Here is a 20,227-nt window from a genome sequence, read left to right as displayed (position 1 = left end):
TACTTAACGCATTTCTAAAGTATGGGGAGAATATTATATATGTTTGTTTAGTATTAAGATTTTTTTTAGAAATTAAAAATAGAATTTGTGAAATGTCTTCATTGTATCTATATAATCATTTGGCTTTTCTCTTTTAACATCATAAAACAGTAAGTTGTATTAATATATTTTGTGGTATTGAACTATTCTCATAATTCCTGGAAAGAACTCTGCTTGGTCAAACATTAATTATTAATCATGTTCTTTAAAATATGATCATTATTATCCAAAGTACATGTATGAAGACAAATTCACACAAATTGTATATTATGTGAATATACTTTGTATACAACCAGAGATATGAAAAATTGTGCTCTATATGTGTAACAAGAATTGTAATACATTCAATTCTTAATAATAAAAGAATTGAATGCATTACATAAATAAAAATTTTAAAAAACTAGGAAATTTAAAAAATGTAACTAGCATGTAACAACTACTGTTTAGCACAAATCAAAACATATTTCAACACAGAATTCAGTTTTGAATTTTAGGCAATTTCAGAAAGTATTGTTAAATGAGCTTTCCTATTTTAAGTGAATAATTAGTGATCAGAGCTAAGAGTTATCCTGCTAGAAACTGTTGAAGCACCTACTGATTACCATAAGGGGTATTTATCATATGTCAGATGTGCTAATTAGTGTGTATAACAAGCAGCCATGTTTCATTCATACTGTGCAGCAGGAAGCTACATAGATAAGTGACACTTTGTGTCTGCCTCATTTTTAAGCATATGAAGATTATACGTACATCATGACTTTTAAAATAATAATCATGATATAGTTTTATAAAACTGCAGAAGAGTTTTTTCCAAACAGAAAGTGTTACATGTTCTAATTTGCACCTGTTAAGAGCATACGCTCCTCTGAAGTAGTATATTATTTTAATGAAACAAGTTCTATTAAGATTAATTTTAGATTGGGAGTGTGGCAGAAAAGTGAAATACAATGAGAGTATTTGTGCAGGTCACTCCTTATGATTTTCTTACCTAAAAGCATTTTCCCCCATCAGATACTCTTATTTCCTCCTTTTTGAACTTCAAAAGTACTAAGAACATTGGAAATGGTAGTGCACAGGATAAAAGGTATTTTATGGTTTCCATGCTATGAGTTCCTTTTGCACACAGACTTGTATATGATTAGAACCTGGAATTCCAAATAAATACAAAATGGGAAATACTTTGAATAACTGCAAACTATTTAACTATTTAGTACTTTCCATGAGAACATTTCTAAGTGCTTTGCGTGTATAATTCATTTTGTTCTTTAAAGCAGCTCTGTGCAACAGGTACTAATATTCTGCTAATAACAGGTAAGGAAACTGATTCACAGAGAGGATAAGTTCTTGCTCAAGGTTACACTGCCACTGAAGACAGAGATAGAATTCTAATGCAGGCAGTCTACAGAGCCTGTGCTCTTTTAAAAAAAAGTATAACAAAGTTTGTGTCAACATCAAAAACTTAACAAAGGTGGTCCCTTACTTTATAGGTGAGAAAAATTGATATTCATAATGTTTAGTTATATGCAAAGGTCACATAGTTATTAAGTGGCAGGGGAAAAAATGACACAGCTGAGATAAACCTCAGTCTGTCTGATACTGTGCTCTTTTCCCGTATTGTAAATCAGTCATTTTAAATATTATTAGGAATAATAATAGTTATCCTTAATATTATTAATAATAATAATTTATTCTCCTGCCTTAATAAATGAGTTTATCTTTGTAGCCAAATTGTAAGTGGGTAAGAGCCCAGGGACCCTATGGTACTGGCCTCCTTCATAAATATCAACCACAGCTTTACACCGAGTGGTCAGTAAATGTAAGCAAAAGTAACTGAAAATGGAAGCAGACCTCAGATCAACAAGCTGTCTTTATTGAGCAGCAGTGGAACATTTTCAGGGGAGAAAATGGCAACTGGTTACAAGAGGGGTCTGTTTTTAATAGGTGTTAATGAGACTTAATCATAGCAGAATATTTAGTGTGACTTAATCATTAGAGACTTGGGACATGCTGGCTGGGGAGTCAGGAAACTAGTTGTGCAGGTTAAAAATCTAACTCAGGGATACAGTTATAAAAGCCTGAAACTCATTGTTACTGGGATGAAAATCCAGAGCCCAGAGCCCATTTGTTTTCCTTCCCCTCCAGAACTCAGTGTTACTGGGAAAGGATGACAGACCAGAGCCCAGAACCTAATGTTTACCTTCTCTCTCCCAGAACCCATTGTCCTCCCTCCTCCCGGGGGGGGGGTCTTCCCTTTTTCTTGAGGGATGTTATTTTCTATATCCTTCAGTAAATAAAAGTTGTTTCCATGTATTAGTTTTGCTAGAGGTATTTCAGAGCGTTTTACATATGGCAAACAAAATCTTATTAGGTCAAAATTGAATTATTTGCAGGTTACATTCATTTACTAAAAGTAAATGGGGATGCTGGGGTTGTGGCTCAGTGGTAGAGCACTTGCCTAGCACAGGCAAGGCCCTGGGTTTGATCCTCAGCACCACATAAAAATAAATAAATTAATTAAAGATATTATAACCAACTACAATTAAATATATATGTGTATAGATAGATAGATAGATGGAATGGTTCTGAAATCCATGGGACACAAAAACTAAATCGAAGACACAAGACCAGTCTTATTTGCTTGGCAAATTTCTTCATTTGTTTAGCAAAATTTGGTAGAATTTTTGATAGATAATATTGCCCATTATCTTTATATTCTTATATTAAAATCACTGAAAAACAGATCGTGGTGGGTACTCTCGACAGAACACGCATGCACCCTGGGTCATGCATTATCCAGTTTTTGTGGTTTTAATTCCATTGAATGGTCACTGGAGTTTAAATTTGTTATTTTGCAAATACTACTTCCTTATTAATGACTGTTCTGTGGTTTTATTCTTGGTTATTGTGGATAATTTGTCGAACCTTTATTATCTGTTTTCCTTCTTGTCTTGCTCTTTGTCAACTAGTGTTCTTCTTAACTCTTGAATTCTTTCTGACTTTAAGTGAATCTCATATGAATTCAATTAATGAAGCAAAGTCTGTTGAGATGTAGTGGGTGTGTGGTTCTCACAAAATCACCAAGCTGGAGTACCACTGGGCTTTGGGAGCCACTAGAACTGTTTGTTTTTTTTTAACACTTTCCATCTCTGGGCTGATTCTCTCTTGCTTTAGGCTGCCGTGGGAATAATGACCAGCACAGCTCTGCATTTTATAGTAGTAGCTGCCAGAAAGAACTAGACCTCACCTTCCCTCTGATTCAGGCACCCCAGTATCCCAGGAAGAGGTCTAGCCATCCTGAATTGATCTGGAGTTGTTGCATTTGCCCATCTGGGGTCTGCTTTGGGACAGGGCTCAGAAATCCTCACTGTGCCTGGGACTAATTTTGGCTGACCAGTGTGTGATTATTAGAATCACGTCTGCTAGCTGATTATTAGTTCAGATTGGCTGCCCCGAAGAAGCCCTGAATCTATCTTTGTCATCGGTAGTTATGTCTCTTGGCCTACTGAATTTCCAGCCTGAGGGGACATCTGCAGTCTACTCAGCATATTTGCAAATAAAAGATAGCTGATAAGTCCTGAGCTCCTTCTGCAGGAAAACTCAAGTCACCTGTTTGACCACCTGCCCTGTGCTGCTGTAGGTGACCCATTTGGATGTCTTTTTCTGTTAAGAAACATTACTGTTTATGAGAGAACAGTACTTCACATAGAATGACAAATGTCACTTGGCTTTAAAGAATGGGGCAGTTATCTTACATACGTGTTCATCTAGTTACTGATGGAAAATTTCCCAAATGATACTTTACATTTATACCACAAGTTTTAAAGACATAAAGTCAGATGCTGAAGGTCACTGTCATCTTACATGTTACAAAGTATTTCTCTTAATATTTTTAGTTCTAGAGGGATACTTTATTTTTTTAAGATAGTGTTATTTCTGTTTGTTTATTTTTTTATGTGGTTTTGAGGAGCAAACCCAGTGCCTCACACATTCTAGGCAAGAGCTCCACCACTGAGCCACAACCCTGGCTCTTTATTTATTTATTTTTATGTTGTGCTGAGGATCAAACACTGTGCCTCATACGTGCTAGGCAAGCACTCCACCACTGAGCTATAATCCTAGCCCCCACCTGGTTTCTTAATATTAGGTATTGGGGATTGAACCCAGTGGTGTTTTACCCCTTAGCAGCATCCCCGGTCCATTAGTTTTTTTTTTAATTTTTAAGAGAAGTTCTTCCTAAGTGTCTCAGGCTGTTACTGGGAAAGGATGACATACCTGGCTTTGAATTTGCGATCCTCTTGTCTCAGCCTCCAGAGGGTAGCTAGGATTACATGTGTGCACCACTATTCCTGGCCAAATAATTGCATCTTAAAAATCAGATTGCATGATTTTTCTGGAATTGTGAGAGTTTCTCATTTGTAAGATGTCAGATCTTCAGGCAAAAATGTTTGTTTGTAAAATGATGGTACTTTATAACTGTAGAAGAGATGTCTTTATCTCTCTTGGATTGTGCTATCATTTCAGTTAAATTAAGAAACATTTACTTCTCACTCACTATTTGCAAGACAGCATTGTATGCACTCTTTGAGATTGTTAGAGGTAAGGAAGATATAGCTTGTACCCAAGTCCTCAGGAACAGCATGGCAGAGTCACATCATGAATGTCAGCTACTTGCTTCACCTGTAAATACTCCACACACAGCACAAGTGCAGAGGAACCATGTCTGAATTCTGCGTAGTGAGCTTGTGCCCCACTAGTGTGAGGTGGGGTGAGAAACAACCTTTCCTGCAGGCTTGTTAGGTTCCTGCTTGACTCTTGGAGCATGAGTGTTCTTGGGTTTCAAGATGCCCATTTCCCATACAGTGAGACTGCTAAATGTAAGCTAGCAGTTATCTCTAGTGCTCAACAGGAGAAAAATTAGTTTTATGGTGAAGAGAAAAGTCCACTTTTTTGGACGTCTGGGACCACATGTCCATCTCCAGTAACCTATGGGATTTTTCAGGAGTAAAATTGGCCATAGGAGATTTTTGTTTCATATCATGTTTAGAATTTAGACCCTCACAGAAGATGAGATTCCACGGAAATAGAGAGGTAAATAAGGTGCATTCTGTTTCAGCCTAGAAGGGAGTATTTAATCCTAACTGGTGTATTTGGGGGAAAGTGTCAGGGAGGATATGGCATTTGAGCAGAGCTTTGAGGGAAGGGTAGGTTTAATAGTGGAAAGAATAGATTTCCAGAAGAGTAAGTCATGTAAGGTGCTATGGTGCTCAGGGAGTAGTGAATGGTCTAACAAGGCTCAAGTACCTGGGCTGTCTTATGAGATAGTAAGAGGAGACACACTAAACTGAGGTCTGGATCAGATCTCTGGGGAGGGACCTGTGAAAGCCACAATAGGTTTTATTCTGCATTGGGAGCCAATAATTTTTTTATCAGAGAGTGAAATTAGTAGATATATCATCTTCAGGATGATCAGGATGGGATCATGAAGTTTCAAAATAGGTCCATATAGTCCTTCCTGTCCCTTTTCTCTGGATTATTTTTAGGAAGCAGTTGAGAGGAGAGGATCTCTTCCAGAGCATAGATGCATACAGTGATCAGACTCTTCCTTTGTATGGTTACTGACTGTACGTTACCTATGTTAAAAACCAATAATTTAATGTTATAATTATTGTTGGTGAATATTGTCTTTTAAAGAGAGTAGCAAAAATACATTTATAGAGCCTTATATTTACTCACATATTTATCACTTAAAACATCTTAAAAATTTATTACTTTTTAACATAATATAAAATTTACCATTTTAACCATTTTTTAAAGTTTCCGGTTGTGTGGTAACTACATACATTCACCTAGTTGTGCAACAGCCACCACCATGCATCCACAGTTTTTCACCTTCACAAAGTGAAACTCTGCACCCATTCAAAGTCAACTCCTCAAGCTGGGACGTGGCTCAGCCGTAGCACACTTACCTGGCATGTGTGAGGCACTGGGTTCGATTCGCAGCACCACAAATAATTAAATAAAATAAAGATCTATTAACAACTAAGGAAAGAAAAAAAAAAAACACTTAACTCCTCATTCCCTTTGACCCCTGGCAGCACCACCATTCCACTTTCTGTCTCTACATTTGAGTACTTTAGGTACCTCGTATAAGTGGACTTGTACAATATGTGTCCCATTGTGACTGGCTTATTTTGGCTTAGTGTCTTCAAGGTTCACATGTGGTAGAATTTCCTTCCTCTTGAGGAGTGAATAGTATGCCTTTGTGAGTACATACTGCATTTTGTTTATCCATTCATCTGTTGATTTTGCACTTGGATTTCTTCCACCTTTTGACTATTGTGAATAGTGCTGCTATGAAAATGGATGTACAAATGCCTTTTGGGGCCCTGTTTTCAGTTCTTTGGGGTATATATATTCATAAGCAGAATTATTGGATCATATGGCAATTCTGTGTTTAAGTTTCTGAGGGAATGTCATACTGTTTTCCACTGTACCTGTATGATTTTATATCCCTACCAGCAATGCACAAGGATTCCAGTTTTTCCACATCCTAACTAGCACTTATTATTTTTCTGGATTTTTAAATAGTAACCAACCTAAGGAATGTGAGGTGGTGTTGCAGTGTTGTTTTGATTTGCCTTTCCCTAATGATTAGTGATGTGCTAAATATCTTTTCATGTGCTTATTGACAATTTATATATCTTTGGAGAAATATTGATTTAAGTCCTATGCCCATTTTTTAATTAGGTTGCTTGTTTTTCTATTGTTGAGTTATAGGAGTTCTTTTCTCTGGCTGTTAGTCCCTTATTAGATACATAAGCTGCAAATATTTTCTACCATATTTACCCTTTCTGGTGTTTTTCATTTTTTCCTGTTGATTTGAGTTTCAATCTGGTGTCATTTCCTTTTAGCTTGAAAGATTTTTAAAAATTTCTCTTTAGGTACATCTCTCAGTGCTTGTTTACCTGGGAATGAGTTCATTTCACCTTCATTTTAAAGGATAGTTTTGTTAGATATAAAATTTGTGGATGATTTTTTTTCTGTCAGCTATTTGTAGACATCATCTCACTGCCTTCTGAGGTCCCTTGTTTCTGATGAGATTAGTTACTGTTCTATTGTTCTGTGTTGGAGATATATCATCTTTTCTGCTTTGAAGATTTTCTCTGGATTTGACGTATGGCAGTTAGACTCAAAAATGTTTAGATATGGATTTCATTGTCTTTATTCTATGCTGAGGTTCATTGAGCTTCTTGGATTTGTAGAGTAATATTTTCATATAATTTGAAATGTTGTTGGCTATCATCTATGACAATTTTTTTCTGCTCATTTCCTTTTTCGTGCAACTGCTATCACACACTGGCTAGTGTGCTCGATGTAGTTTCACAGGTCTCTGAAATGCTTTATTATTATTCTTTTTCTCTTTGTTGATCAAATTGAATAATTTCTACTGAACTGTCTTCAGGTTCCTTGGTTCTTTCTTCTGCCAACTCAAATCTGTTGAGCCAACCTAGTCAATTTTTTTTTTTTTTATCTTGGTTGTACTCTTTAAACTTCAGAATTTCCATTTGATTCTTTTTTTTCATAATTTTCGTCTCTTTGTTGAGTCTTATTTGTTGAGTCATGATCATTATTCTTAATTGATTAAACATGGTTTCCTTTACCTCTTTCAACATGTTGTAATAGTCTTTTTGAAACAAACAATCAAAAAAGACTAGACAAGTCTAGTTAGAGACAATTTATGCTGGCTGCTTTTTTCCTGAGTATGAGTCGCACTTCTTGTTTCTTTGTGTGTCTTATAAGTTTGCTGAGAATTGGACATTTTGGATATATATGGTAGCAGTTCTAGAGTCTAAATTCCTTCCTGTTCAAATCATTGCATTTTTTTTTCTTTTTTGGTAATTTGCCTGTGCTGTATCTGTGTGCTGTGTGTCTCTGCCATGGTATATGGCTGCTGATGTCTCTGATTTTTGTTGGTTTGTTTTTCTTAATTTTGGCTTCTCTGGGTTCACTGTGTCTGTCTGACTTGGCAGTCAGTGATTGGTCAGAGGTTATACTATATCTAGAGCTGATGGATTTTGTGTGAATTTGGAGACATTGAAATTTCAGGCAGATTTCAAGTATGCCCTTGCTTTTACTTTCTGCTAAGCCATCTCATATCTCCTGTGCATATGCTATAGCCTCATGGACAGCTGGAGAAAGGAATGGCTTGGGTCCTGGCCAGTCTTTCCTGCATATACTGCACAGCCTTCCAGGCAACCATGGATGCTTGGAGAACTTATCAAGCATCCATGACTGTCTCGCTTTCTGCTAAATTTCTGGTTAGTTTGGGGGTCTTGTTTGCTATAGCCAGGAGCACAGCAGTAGGCTGTCTGAGCTCCTAGCCTCCCTGCTTGTCTTTGACCCAGGTCACTGTAACCAGCAGTGCTGCAGGGCAGGGTGGTTGTTGTTGAGTGTGTGGTGTTCTCTGAACCCAGTTAGCCTCCCCTGCAGCAGAGCTAGTAGAACCACCATGCTGGCCAAGCTCAAGGTGAAGGATAGCAGCCCTGGGTAGGAATGCCATAGACTCCTGAAAGTTGGTGGTTTTTCATGATTAATTTCTTCTTAATTTATTGTATCCCTTTGGTTGATTTCCAGAGCCCTGATTTTTTTTTTTTTTTTTTTTTTGGTGTAGTTTTGTCTTTGTTTTTGGTAGGAAGGATTTACCATACTCTTCACTCTGTGGTACTAGTATATTTCTGAATATGGTTTTTAAGAGCTGGATGTGGTGATGGATGTCCATAATCCCAGTTACAAGAGGAGGCCGGAGCAGGAAGATTTCACGTTCAAGCCCAGTCTGGGCAATTTCATGAGACCCTCTCAAATAAAAAATAAAAAGGACTCAGTGGCTCAATCCCTGTACCAAAAGTGGGGTGGAGGTGTGGGGGTGGGGTGGAGGGAGATGGTTTTCAAGTCTGCAAGGTGGAGAAAAGGCCACACATTATTACAAGATTGAGGTAGACATTTTGTCTTTTTGTTACTGAAGATTGAGCCCAGAGCTTTGCACATGCTAAGCGCACACTCTACCGATGAGCTATAACTTCACCCCTTATTCTCTTTTATGTGAATTTTTTTACTATAAGTAGAGTTTTTAGTTTTACCCATAGCATTGCTAATGAGATATTGTTCAGAAATGTTTTTAAGAAATTTTAACATCTTGATTCTGTTAGTAATGAATTGTTTTTAGGAAGTATTAAATTTAAGCTAATTTTGAAAAAGGATTAGATAGATTTTCTTAAAAGATTGATTATTAGCAAGAAGCCCTTTTATGCTTTTAATCCCTTTTAGCATTTGAGATGTGAATGTTTCAGGGAATTTTACAACCATTCTCCCTTTGAGACATGAATGTTTAGGAGTTTTGTGATCATCTCTCTCTCTTTTTTTAATTCCTTTATTTCTGATTATAAGCATAGTACATTCTTGATGAAAATGAGGAAAACTGTGGAAGGCGCAAAAAGAAAACAAGAGTAATCAGCCTTACTATCCTGCAGCAGCTAACTGTGTAAATGTCTGTATCTATTCTGTCAGACTTTTTTCATGCATATTTTCTGTGTTCATATCATGCACCTATCTTGAAAACTGCTTTAAACAAGAAAAAAAAAACTTAGCATGATTTGATAACATTTTCTTTATCATTATATATTCCTGTAGAAATTATTTTTAAATGGTTGCATAAATATCAATAGTATATGTAGATATATATCTTAATTTATTGTTTATTGCTGGAAATTTAGATTTCTTTCTTTTTCAACTGTCATTTCTTCAGACAAAATTACTTAAAAAACACTTGCTGAATTAAACATGAAAATTTCCAGAGCTTTTAATAACATTTCCAAACTGATCTCTCCATTTCTACCCCCATCCTGTTTAGAGTTTTACCAGCAGTTATGACAAAATACATTTAAACAATGCATCTTCTCAGGGCGGGGTGGCACAGGCCTGTAATCCCAGCAGCTCAGGGGGCTGAGGCAGGAGGATGGAGTTCAAAGCCAGCCTCAGTAATGGTGAGGTGCTAAGCAACTCAGTGAGACCTTGTCTCTAAATAAAATACAAAATAGGGCTGGGGATATGGCTCTGTGGTCGAGTGCACCTGAGTTCAATCTATGATTACCCACTCCCCCCAAAAATAACAAGTTTGCTAATTTATTAGACTTAAAAATGTTTAGTATTTTAGTTTACTTTTATATCTCATCTTGTTAATCATCATATAACTTTAAATTCAAATCTCATTTGTCATTTATCACCTGACAAATCTTGATTCAGACCCTGATCAGAAGAAATAATAGTGTAAAGAAAATCTGAATTATCAACAAGGGATAATTAAAATAAATCTATTAATATTTAATATATATTAATAATTAATATATCTATCAATAATTAAAATAAATATCTATTCATATTTATATCTATAGATTTCAGTGTGGCTATTTGAAAATTATGTTTTAGATAAATAATCTAATAACAGAGAAAATGTTCACCAAATCTTAAAGTTTAAAGCATTTTTCAAGAGATTGTGTGGTTTAAATTCAAAGAAAATATGCATGAGAAAAGTCTGATGTGTTCTCCTTTAAATAATGGAAGTATGTCTTTTCTTCAGGAAGAAAATCCTATTAGGTTAGATGGATTTATTTCTTTTGACTTTAAATAATGAATAAACCAGACTGAATTGCATTTTCTTTTCAATGTGTTCTATATTGTGAGTCTTTGGAAATTAATATGCTGCCTACTGTCATAATTGGGTAATAATTTAATAGCATCAAAATTCTTACTAGACTTCTAATAATCACATGGAGATGCTTGATGAAAACATATTTCCCTAATACTCATATCTGGTAGTTCTATTTCTCACTTTGAAAGCTAGGAATTTACTAAACTATTAAGCCCATAATCCTGGTTATGTTTCAGTCCAAATTTCCTATCCTAGAACAATCCGGTTAAATGATACTTGTTCTGAAAATTTATTAGTAAATTACAAGAATATCTGTAGTGTTTCTCTCATACATGTATGTTAGGCACTGTTAGTCTCACAAACACTAAATAAATAAAATATTTCAAAAGCCTTAAATGTAATTTTACTATATATTTGAAGGGCAAAATTGTATTTTGGTGAATGTGGCTATATTGTTTACTATCAGCTAATATTTATATGTAATTTAATTAAAGGTTTCAGACCCAACAAAATAAATGCCATGAGATGATCACAGCATTTGAATATTCAGAGTATTTGCACATACTCTTGGAAAACTGTCTGTTGGTATTTAAACCAAAGAATCAGAATTCATTTTTATTTGTCCTTGGCTATTAATTTCTTAAAATGCACAATATTCATCCAATACAATGCTCAGAAATCTTCATTGGACCATTTTCAGAAAGATGCAAATACAATCCCTATTGCAGTACTGTTCCCCAGTACAAATTGATCCATTTGCTCTGTCTGCTGCTTAACCAGGTTCTGGAGAATATCATTCTTGAATTCTGATGATTAGTAGAAAATACATAACATAGGCTTTAAAAAATTAATGCTTCTCTGAATATAGTCTCCTCATTTGTTCTTCAGGCTCTTTTTGCTATATTGTTTATCTTACTCTTGATCATTTGTGTATTTTTACTCTAAAACAATGTTTGCTTTACTTTGAAGAGTACTTATAACATACCCAGAAATTAGGTTCCCAGGTTACATGCATCTGTCTTTTCTTGTGGTTAATTTTCTTACAGCTTTTTATAAAGAGCACTGGGAGTTACAGAGCTCTGTTTCATTGTGAAAGGAAGTGAAGGTCCTTATGTCCTTTCCTCTTATAATCCCCAAAGCTTTTCATGATATTTGAACATTGGAATCATGCTCTTAGAAATGTCCCATATTGCTGGAATTCTTTCTGTGAACCTGTTGAATGCTTTGTTCTCTTCATGTGCCATGCTGTAAATAAATTTGTTATTTAAAGGAGTGGTTGATGTTTTATAGCCTGAATGCATACGTGTAGAGCATGTGATAGGAAGAAAACATATTGGGAAGAGAGCCAGTGATGGAGTAGACATGCTAAGTAACCAGTTTTAAACCTGTTGGAATAAAAATTTACTTAACAAATATCTATAACTTTTGTTTTTCCTTTGGAGACCCTTTTTTAAAAACAAAATTTGAAATGTTTTGGCTTATTTAGCTTTAATAATAGGAAAATAGCACACGATAAGCAAAATCTTACTTGTTTGAAGCTTTCTATTGCACTCATTATGTATTTTTTAGCAACACTTATCCCAATAGTGTTCCGAATGTGACAGTTTATTTGTGAGTTGTCAGTGATTCTTGATTATGCAGTCACTTAAAAGAGGAGTGGTATATATGTAGAGGAAAATTGTCTTTGGAAACATATAATCTTAAAAGGGAATCAGCCAATTTTGTAGTTTCATTATGAATACGTCTCCTGTTAAATGGCATGAAAAATCATAGTTTTGAGATTGTGGCAGTATAGTAAAATACTTGATGTATTTAACATGTTAGGACACAATAGAATATGATATAGAGGAAATTACAAGAAAAAAGTTTTGAGGAATTTTTTTAGAATTATAATTATGTATCTGAGGTGATTTAGGATCTACCTGAGTATGAATGTTTAAAACAGAGTTTTATAGGGAAACAGAAGGTGGTTTGTGGATGGCTGATTCTTAAAGTGCCTTTGGTAACTTGGGGGGAAAAGGCAGAATATTATAGATTCAGAGGAAAATATTTCTATCATCTCATCCAGACAGGGTCATAAAGGTAAATGCTAAAATCTTTGGCTAAAATCTTTATAGTAAAAGTCTGCTGACATAAACATAGCTGATCTGGGAATTCACCATTCACTTAGGTACTATTTAATGAAAAGATGCCAAAATTTCTGCAGGATAGCTAAAGAATACATTTATATTGCTCTTTTTGTAGTTAAAATGTAGTCAGTAACAGGGTGGATTTTTAAGAAGTTAATATTTTCATGCAGTAAGTAGTAAAATATTATTATAAATTAAATAACTAGATATTAAAATTGGAGAGACAGTTTTAAGAAAATTTTAATAATTCTGGTCAGAACTTATAGGACAGCCTTATTCTATATTTATAGGTTAAGATTTTTTTTTTACCTTTTTAAAAATTTTTATTTTTTATGGGATTGAACCCAGGGCCTTGCACATGCTAGGCAAACACTCTACCACCGAGCTAGGCCTCCAGCCCTTTCCCATTTTTATGTAAATTGTGAAGGTGATTTCAGTCTTCCTTCTAAGCCTGTGGTAGGGGGTGGGTAGAGAGACACCTTGGGTGAGGGCCATCAGCTGGTTTAGTATGCTGGGTTTCTTAGCTGGTATAGTCATGGTAAGAGTGCATTTCCCCATTTCCTCTCAGTTGGGAATGGGGATGTCACATAGCCAGTGAAATGTGATATATATTCCTTCTTGGCAGAAGAGGCACAAATCACTTCCAGGCAGAAATGTTCGGAGCCAAGGAGCAGTTTGTCACTGCCTTAGGGATTGGTGGCATTCCAGACTGTGGAGGCTCTGTCAACCTGCAGCCCTCATTAAAGACCACATGGAACAAAGTACCACTGTCCTAAGATGGACATACCATGTGAGCAAGAAATAGACTTACTTGGTTTAGAGTCACTGAGATTTGAGGACGGCCTGTTCCTGTTGTCAAGCCAGTCTAACCTGATGTGCAGTTTCTGTATGTCCAAGAGTAAGGAAAGGACATCTCTCACCAAATAAATAATAATAATTTCTTCCACCATTTTGTTAACATTTACTGTGTGACATTTATTACCGTTCTTTGTGCTAAGAATACAGTGGGGAACAAAAGGCTTTCTCCTTTTCTCAGTGAACTTCTTCCCTTTCTTCCTTAGCTATTTAGGAGTCTCCCTCACCGGGAAGCCTCCTTCTCTCCTCCATTCCTCTGGTGACTCCTTTCTCCTCGCAGGTACCTCCATTATGACACTGATGCTATCATGATGGTTCTATTTCCATCTCACTTTCTCGGCTAAAACATGTTTTACATATGGTATACATTTATAACATTTAAGGTAACATGTAATGTACAAGAAGAGAATTTGTTTATGAAATCCCATCCAATCTCTTATTTGATCATTTACATATTTATGTAACATTCCTTTATTCTTTGTGTTCTTCCCATATTAAAAAAAAACCAGCACAACATTTTTTTTTTTTTTTAAAGAACAAATAAATTTTCCTGTGAAGACTTCTGCTTGAATGTGATTTAGGATCAAAATGTAAACTTCCATGTTTGGGGCATTTTCTCTAAATGTCCCTATTGTGTGAATTCAAGTTTAAGATCATTGCGAATGGGTGAGACTAGATTTATATCAAATTACCTGGGCCGAAATATGAATGAACAGGGGAGAGGAAGCCTGCTGGCCTCATGGTGCCCCCTCCTTCACTAGCTGTAACTACTGTGTTTTTATACCAGAGTTCCTTGGTCTTTTTTGAATTATCACTCTCCCTCACTCTTTTTAGACATTATTTCTACTAATTGTCCCAATAAAATTTTACCACCACAGATAGACTGCATATCTGTGTATTTGATGTGTATTTGTACTTTATACCAAAAAAAAGTGAGTTACATTTTTTTTTGCCCCCTAAGAACCATTTTCTTTGTTGAGATGTATGCCTTAAACTCTTGTTTATAAAAGGTAATTTTTTCCTTTGTAGGAGGGTATTTCCACTTTAATAAGTTAAGTTTAACTATATTGAGTCTGTTGTTCACACACCTGTGCTTTTATAATCACTTTATTTTAAGCTGATTATTATTTAAATAAGTATGCTAAAGTCCTAGTGTATTGAAAGCACTGGAGAAGTCACTTTTATATATTGGTATAGAAGTCAGTTTGGGGCTAGATAGAAGACCTCTAAACTTTGTGTAAAGTCTTTATAAATTTGTCTTTTATTCTTTTAATAAATATTTATGGAGGGTATGCTGTGTGTAAAGAATGTGTCAGAGTTGAAGACCCAGGGGCTTATAGAGTTTAGTCTGGTTCCTTTTTTCTTTGCTAGCTAGATTGCCACTAGGATTATATATACTTGAGGAGTGCAAAGTTACTTTGACTGCACTGCTTTTCAACCATTAGCAACAAAATGAAGCATGTTCTTAGTGGAAAACTCTGGGAGTTGGCATAACCCTTTGTCTACCACACTATTTATATATAGTGCATGAAAAGATTGAGGGCCAAGTCCCACAAGATGCAAAGTCAATATAGTTCTTACTTTCCTGTCTGTTCTGCAATCTGTGACAGTTGGCTATACCAGTACATATTACTCTGTCTGCAATGTGGGAATCTGCTTAAATTTTTGGACTATTCTAAAAAACCAGTATCTGAATACACATATGCACGACATAACAGTAAAACTTTGATATAGAGTTTACTTAAAGAATAGGGCTCTGTCTCTTACTACTATTTAATTGCTAAAGAATGAAATATATAGTTTCAAACTAAATTTCAGATTGCCTAGAAGATACAGGGCAAAAACATTTCAGAAAGAATACAGGGCAGAACAAGTTATCTGAACACTTTAGTTTGACCAGACATCCAGACATAGAGCCTGTCATTCATTTTATCTGTTGCACAAATATTTACAGAACTCCTAACCTCTGTGCTGGGCCCTTTTTGAAAACACAGAAGACCAGACCCTCAGTTTCACTCATCCTCTCAGTCCCCATTTCATGAACAAAAAGTGTAGGGTATTTTAACAAAGAGCAACTTGTCGCTCATTCATTCATTCATTCATGCATGCATGCATGCATGCTTTCATTCCATGTGTCTGAGAGTCTGTATACAGATACATTATTGTGAGACATTAAAAAGAGATATCATCTCTGTCCTCAAGAATTTTCTTGTTTGTTCATTGGTCAGCCATTCATTCAAATGTGCATTGAGCCAGGCAATGTGCCATGTCAGTGCTAGGGGAATAAGAGATAAACAAGGGCATACTGTAAGTCCCTGAAGGGCTGCAAGTCCCAGCCTGGAGAGGCAAACACATTGTAACATGTTGGAAGAGTGCAATATGGTAAGTGATAATAATGAGCTCTACTCACTGTGTTGGGTGAATGCAAAGGAGGAGCACAGAAGTGGAGTTTCATAAATTAACTTTGTGTAAGTGAGAGGTCAAGATGTGACTCTTTCATTTCCCTCAATGCTAGGGATTGAGCCCTAGGACTTCATGTATGCTAGGCAAGTGTTCTACTGTGCTACATCCCTGGCCCAAGATACACTCTTGATCTGACTTTTTAGTTGGAACTGGAGATGAGAGATGGTTTGGAAAGGAGAATGTAGGGAAATGGTTCCAATTAGAGGAAAACAGTTTTGACTATAAGGAGTTATAAGGCTCTCTGGCAACTTAGTACAACTCTAAGTGCTTTATGTTGATTTGGCTATAGGAGGTGAATTCCAATCTAGGAAAATAATTGCAACATATAAAGGCCTAGAATTAAGTCCTTATAGTACTGGAACAATAAATGGTTTAATAAAACAATCCAGACACAAACATACATACTCTGTGATAAAGTAGATATCACAAATTAGAGGGTTGTTATGTAACACACAACAGTGGGACAGCTAGTAAACTATTTGGAAAATAATAGATTCCTACTGTATATGATTTTTAGTCAGAACTTAGTGGCTAGAAGTTTAGAAATTAGAGAATTAGGATCTTTCTGTGAATTAAAATTTCAGATCAATACTAATGGGTCAGAGAATATATATAAAATGTCACCTTGTTGAATGTGTTGGTCATGTGAACTGGGCCACCTTCATGGGCCTCATACTCATCAGGCTCTGCATTTGGCTTAATTCTCTGCTGTTATTGTCCTCTGGAAAGTCGTAAGTTTTTGAACATGGGCCCATATTTTCTGTTTGCACTGGGCCCTACAAATTCTGTAGCAGTCCTGCCTGTGAGGCTGGTCATGCATGGGGACAGAAAGTTACAGAGCCACACTTTAGACGTAGATTTCCTCGTGCCCTCTGTAGAGTTGTGGCTAGCCCAGTTACAGTTCCTGGCCACAGTAGCAGGACCATCTGTATTGTGTGTGTGACGCCTTAGGCTGTTCAGCCTTATACCATTAGTCATTCAATTTATTTGACAAACCCTCTAACTCCCTATTTCCTTCTCATCAAGCAATCTTTTAATTGTGACTTGGCTGCTTCTTTGATTTTCCTGCAGGGAGAGAATTGGCTGGTCATGCTGACTCCATACTTCATCCTGGAAGTTAGTTATTAAATTGGCATTCTGGTTACATGCATCAGTGAGGGTCTTTCCTGTGAGCCCGCTCCTGAGAGACAGGTCTGCTTCTGCTGGATTTCTGAGATATCAGGCTGAAGTCCAGGCATTGTTCTGGTCAATTCACCAGAGCATTCAAGTGTACAACAGGTGTTGAGAGCAAGGGTTTTGGAGTCTTGAGTCAGGCAATCTTGGATCAGAAATGGATCTTGTTACTTATCTTTATTTTTTTTATGTTTATGTGGTGCTGAGGATCGAACCCAGTGCCTCACACATGCCAGGCGAGCGCTCTACCACTTAAGCCATATCCCCAGCCCCAGGTCTTGTTACTTATAAAGTTGTGTGACCTTGGCCTCTGTATGCTGTAGTCGTTCTTCTGTCAAATGATGACATTATCATCGACTATAGGGTTGTGAGATTGAGTAAGATAATATACATTAGGTCAGGGTTTCTGCCTCAGTGCTATTGACATTTGGGGTCAGATAATGCTTTTTTGGGGGGTGGAGGAGTATGGACTGTACAGTGTGTGCATGGTAAGATATTTAGTAGCATCCCTGACTTCAGTGCCAGAAGATTCACCCCTCCACAGGTGTAACAATCAAAATGTTTCCAGACATTATTACTAGATATCCTCTGTGGAGGGAAAAATTGAACCTGGCTGAGAACCACTGTTCGTAGCCAGGTACATGGAGAAAAGAGAGCCAAAGACAGATTTTATAGTAATAATGGTGATGATGCTACTGACTGATGATAACACTCCTGATACCATACTGAGGTCCCTGGGAAGATATTTGTCAGCCTTTCACCTATCCTTTGTTCCTCAGTTTCTATATTCATGATAGAATAAATACCCTGTGGACTAAAGAATAAATGTAAAAAGACGTAGTTTCAAACAAAAATCTAAAGAAAAAGCAAGTAGCAGATCTTCAGGTTTGCAAATAAGAAAATGGTGTCCAATCTCAAAAGAAGGAGGTACTCCTATAATATTTAATGTTGGGTTTAAGTCATACTGGGGCATTTTATTCCTCAATAGATGTCACTATGTTAAAAACATACATGCATGATCTATAAAAACATTGTAAAACTCATTAAAAAGCAAATTGGATAAAACAATTCATATAACAGTTAACATTGGATTAAGAAACTAGTTAATTTGAAAAGGAAACCAAATATTCCCCCATGGACAAAGACAAAGGAGGAAATATGGTCAGCCTATAAACACTAGGTAATTGTTCAGATTTAATATTTTTTTTAAAGAGGAGCCATTTTTTTTTAAGAGAGAGAGAGAGAATTTTTTAATATTTATTTTTCAGGTTTTGGTGGGCACAACATCTTTATTTTTATTTTATGTGGTGCTGAGGATCGAACCCAGTGCCCCGCCATGCCAGACGAGTCAGATTTAATAATTTTGAAAAACTTAAATCCTTTTTTTTAAATTGGTGAAGATTATAAACAGTAACATCTAATTTTGTGGTAGAGTTCAAGAAGCCTTTTTACACATTCTTTGTAGGATAATGGGTGGGTCCAACCCCCCTGGAAGAAATATGATGATAAATATGCCCTAAAGTTTATCATGCCTTTTAGCCCCCCAAAATAGCACTTGGGAGTAACGTCTACAGCATAATCTGAAATGTAGACAAATATTTATGTATGAAGATGTTTATTGCAAAGTTGTTTTAATAAAAGCCAGCTAAATGTTCCACATTAGGGAAGTAGTTAATTATAGCAGTTGATAAATAATCTTCAGTCCTTAAAAACAATATTTACTGCCTCTGATGACATGTGAAATTCTTATAGTGTTAAATGAAAAAGCAGGTTTTAAAATTGCATATGCACTATAAACAATAAAGATGAAGGGAATATGCAAAGTATTAGTAATATTGTTCTTGAAAGGTTAGAATATGGATAATTTATGAAAGTTGTTCAGCAATATGATTAAATTGATAAAATTTCACAGCAGACTTGGACTTTTTTTGAGTGTGTCCTTTAAGGTAACTTTTTAGGTTTTAAGCATTTCTTTGCCTTGGGAATGAAGACAAAAGGATTTAGGCTTTGAATGAAAGAAAGCTAAAGCACTTGTCAATGTCTTAAAATACAGCATTATATTCTAAGAATTTCCTTGTAAATTATGTTATAAAATCAGTTTTAGAGGGTAGACTGCTTGCCCTGAAATTAATTTTTTTTACAACATGGTACTCTTTGTATATTAGTTTTTTAAAGATGTATTTATTGTAGTAAGTTTTTTAATGAACAAATCTTTAAAAAGTCTGTTTTTATATTTATAGTATGTGCAGAAGCCTATAATCCTGATGAAGAAGAAGATGATGCAGAGTCCAGGGTATGTAATTTACTGAATGAATTAATTTTCGATTGATATTCATATAAAGAATAATAGAAAAGATGCCAGTGGGCATACAGGTTAACAGGAGACATAATGGAATTATTTTGATTATTACATTTTCAAGGCTTACCTCTGATAGCCTACTTCTGTTTCAAATTCTTTAGAATTATTTTTATCCAAAAAATATGTCTCTTTGGATAAAAGGAAAGATGAACATATTGCTCACTGTATTTCTGGTTTTACTTCTTTTGCAAAATACATCCTGGTGATGAAAAATGTTTTCGGCTGTCTTTCTCATAGTGATAATGTTATTTTTCTTAGAAAGTGCTTCTAGTAAAGAAAAATGCTGGGGAAGACCTGCTGTTCCTATTAGTGATAACAATAGAAGCTTACTCTGAAACAAGTCACAGTAAAATTACATAGAAGGTGTCAGTACAGCAGTTACCATTAAAAAAAAAAAAAAATCTATGTGTTGATTATTTGCCCAGCAAATGATTTCTTGGAGGCCCTAATGTTTTTGTAAGAACTTGTCCAGTGTGGTTTGACGCAGTTTTTAAGCTGTGTCCT

The 20,227-nt window shown here is 35.7% G+C and overlaps 1 protein-coding gene across 2 annotated transcripts in view; it reads left to right on the top strand.

The window, feature by feature from the left end:
• Positions 1-20,227, top strand: part of Prkar2b (protein kinase cAMP-dependent type II regulatory subunit beta) — a 94,979-nt gene that overhangs the window by 37,418 nt on the left and 37,334 nt on the right. For both annotated transcript variants that reach the window (XM_027926467.2, XM_071613001.1), the window contains exon 3: positions 19,605-19,657. In XM_027926467.2, the coding sequence (XP_027782268.1) occupies positions 19,605-19,657 (53 nt within the window). The remainder of the gene's footprint in view (positions 1-19,604; positions 19,658-20,227) is intronic.

The sequence above is a fragment of the Marmota flaviventris genome, chromosome 1 (assembly GCF_047511675.1).
Source record: "Marmota flaviventris isolate mMarFla1 chromosome 1, mMarFla1.hap1, whole genome shotgun sequence".
Lineage (NCBI taxonomy): Eukaryota > Metazoa > Chordata > Mammalia > Rodentia > Sciuridae > Marmota > Marmota flaviventris.
The sequence above is the reverse complement of the archived record's forward strand: the minus strand, read 5'-3'. Positions and strand labels throughout refer to the sequence as shown.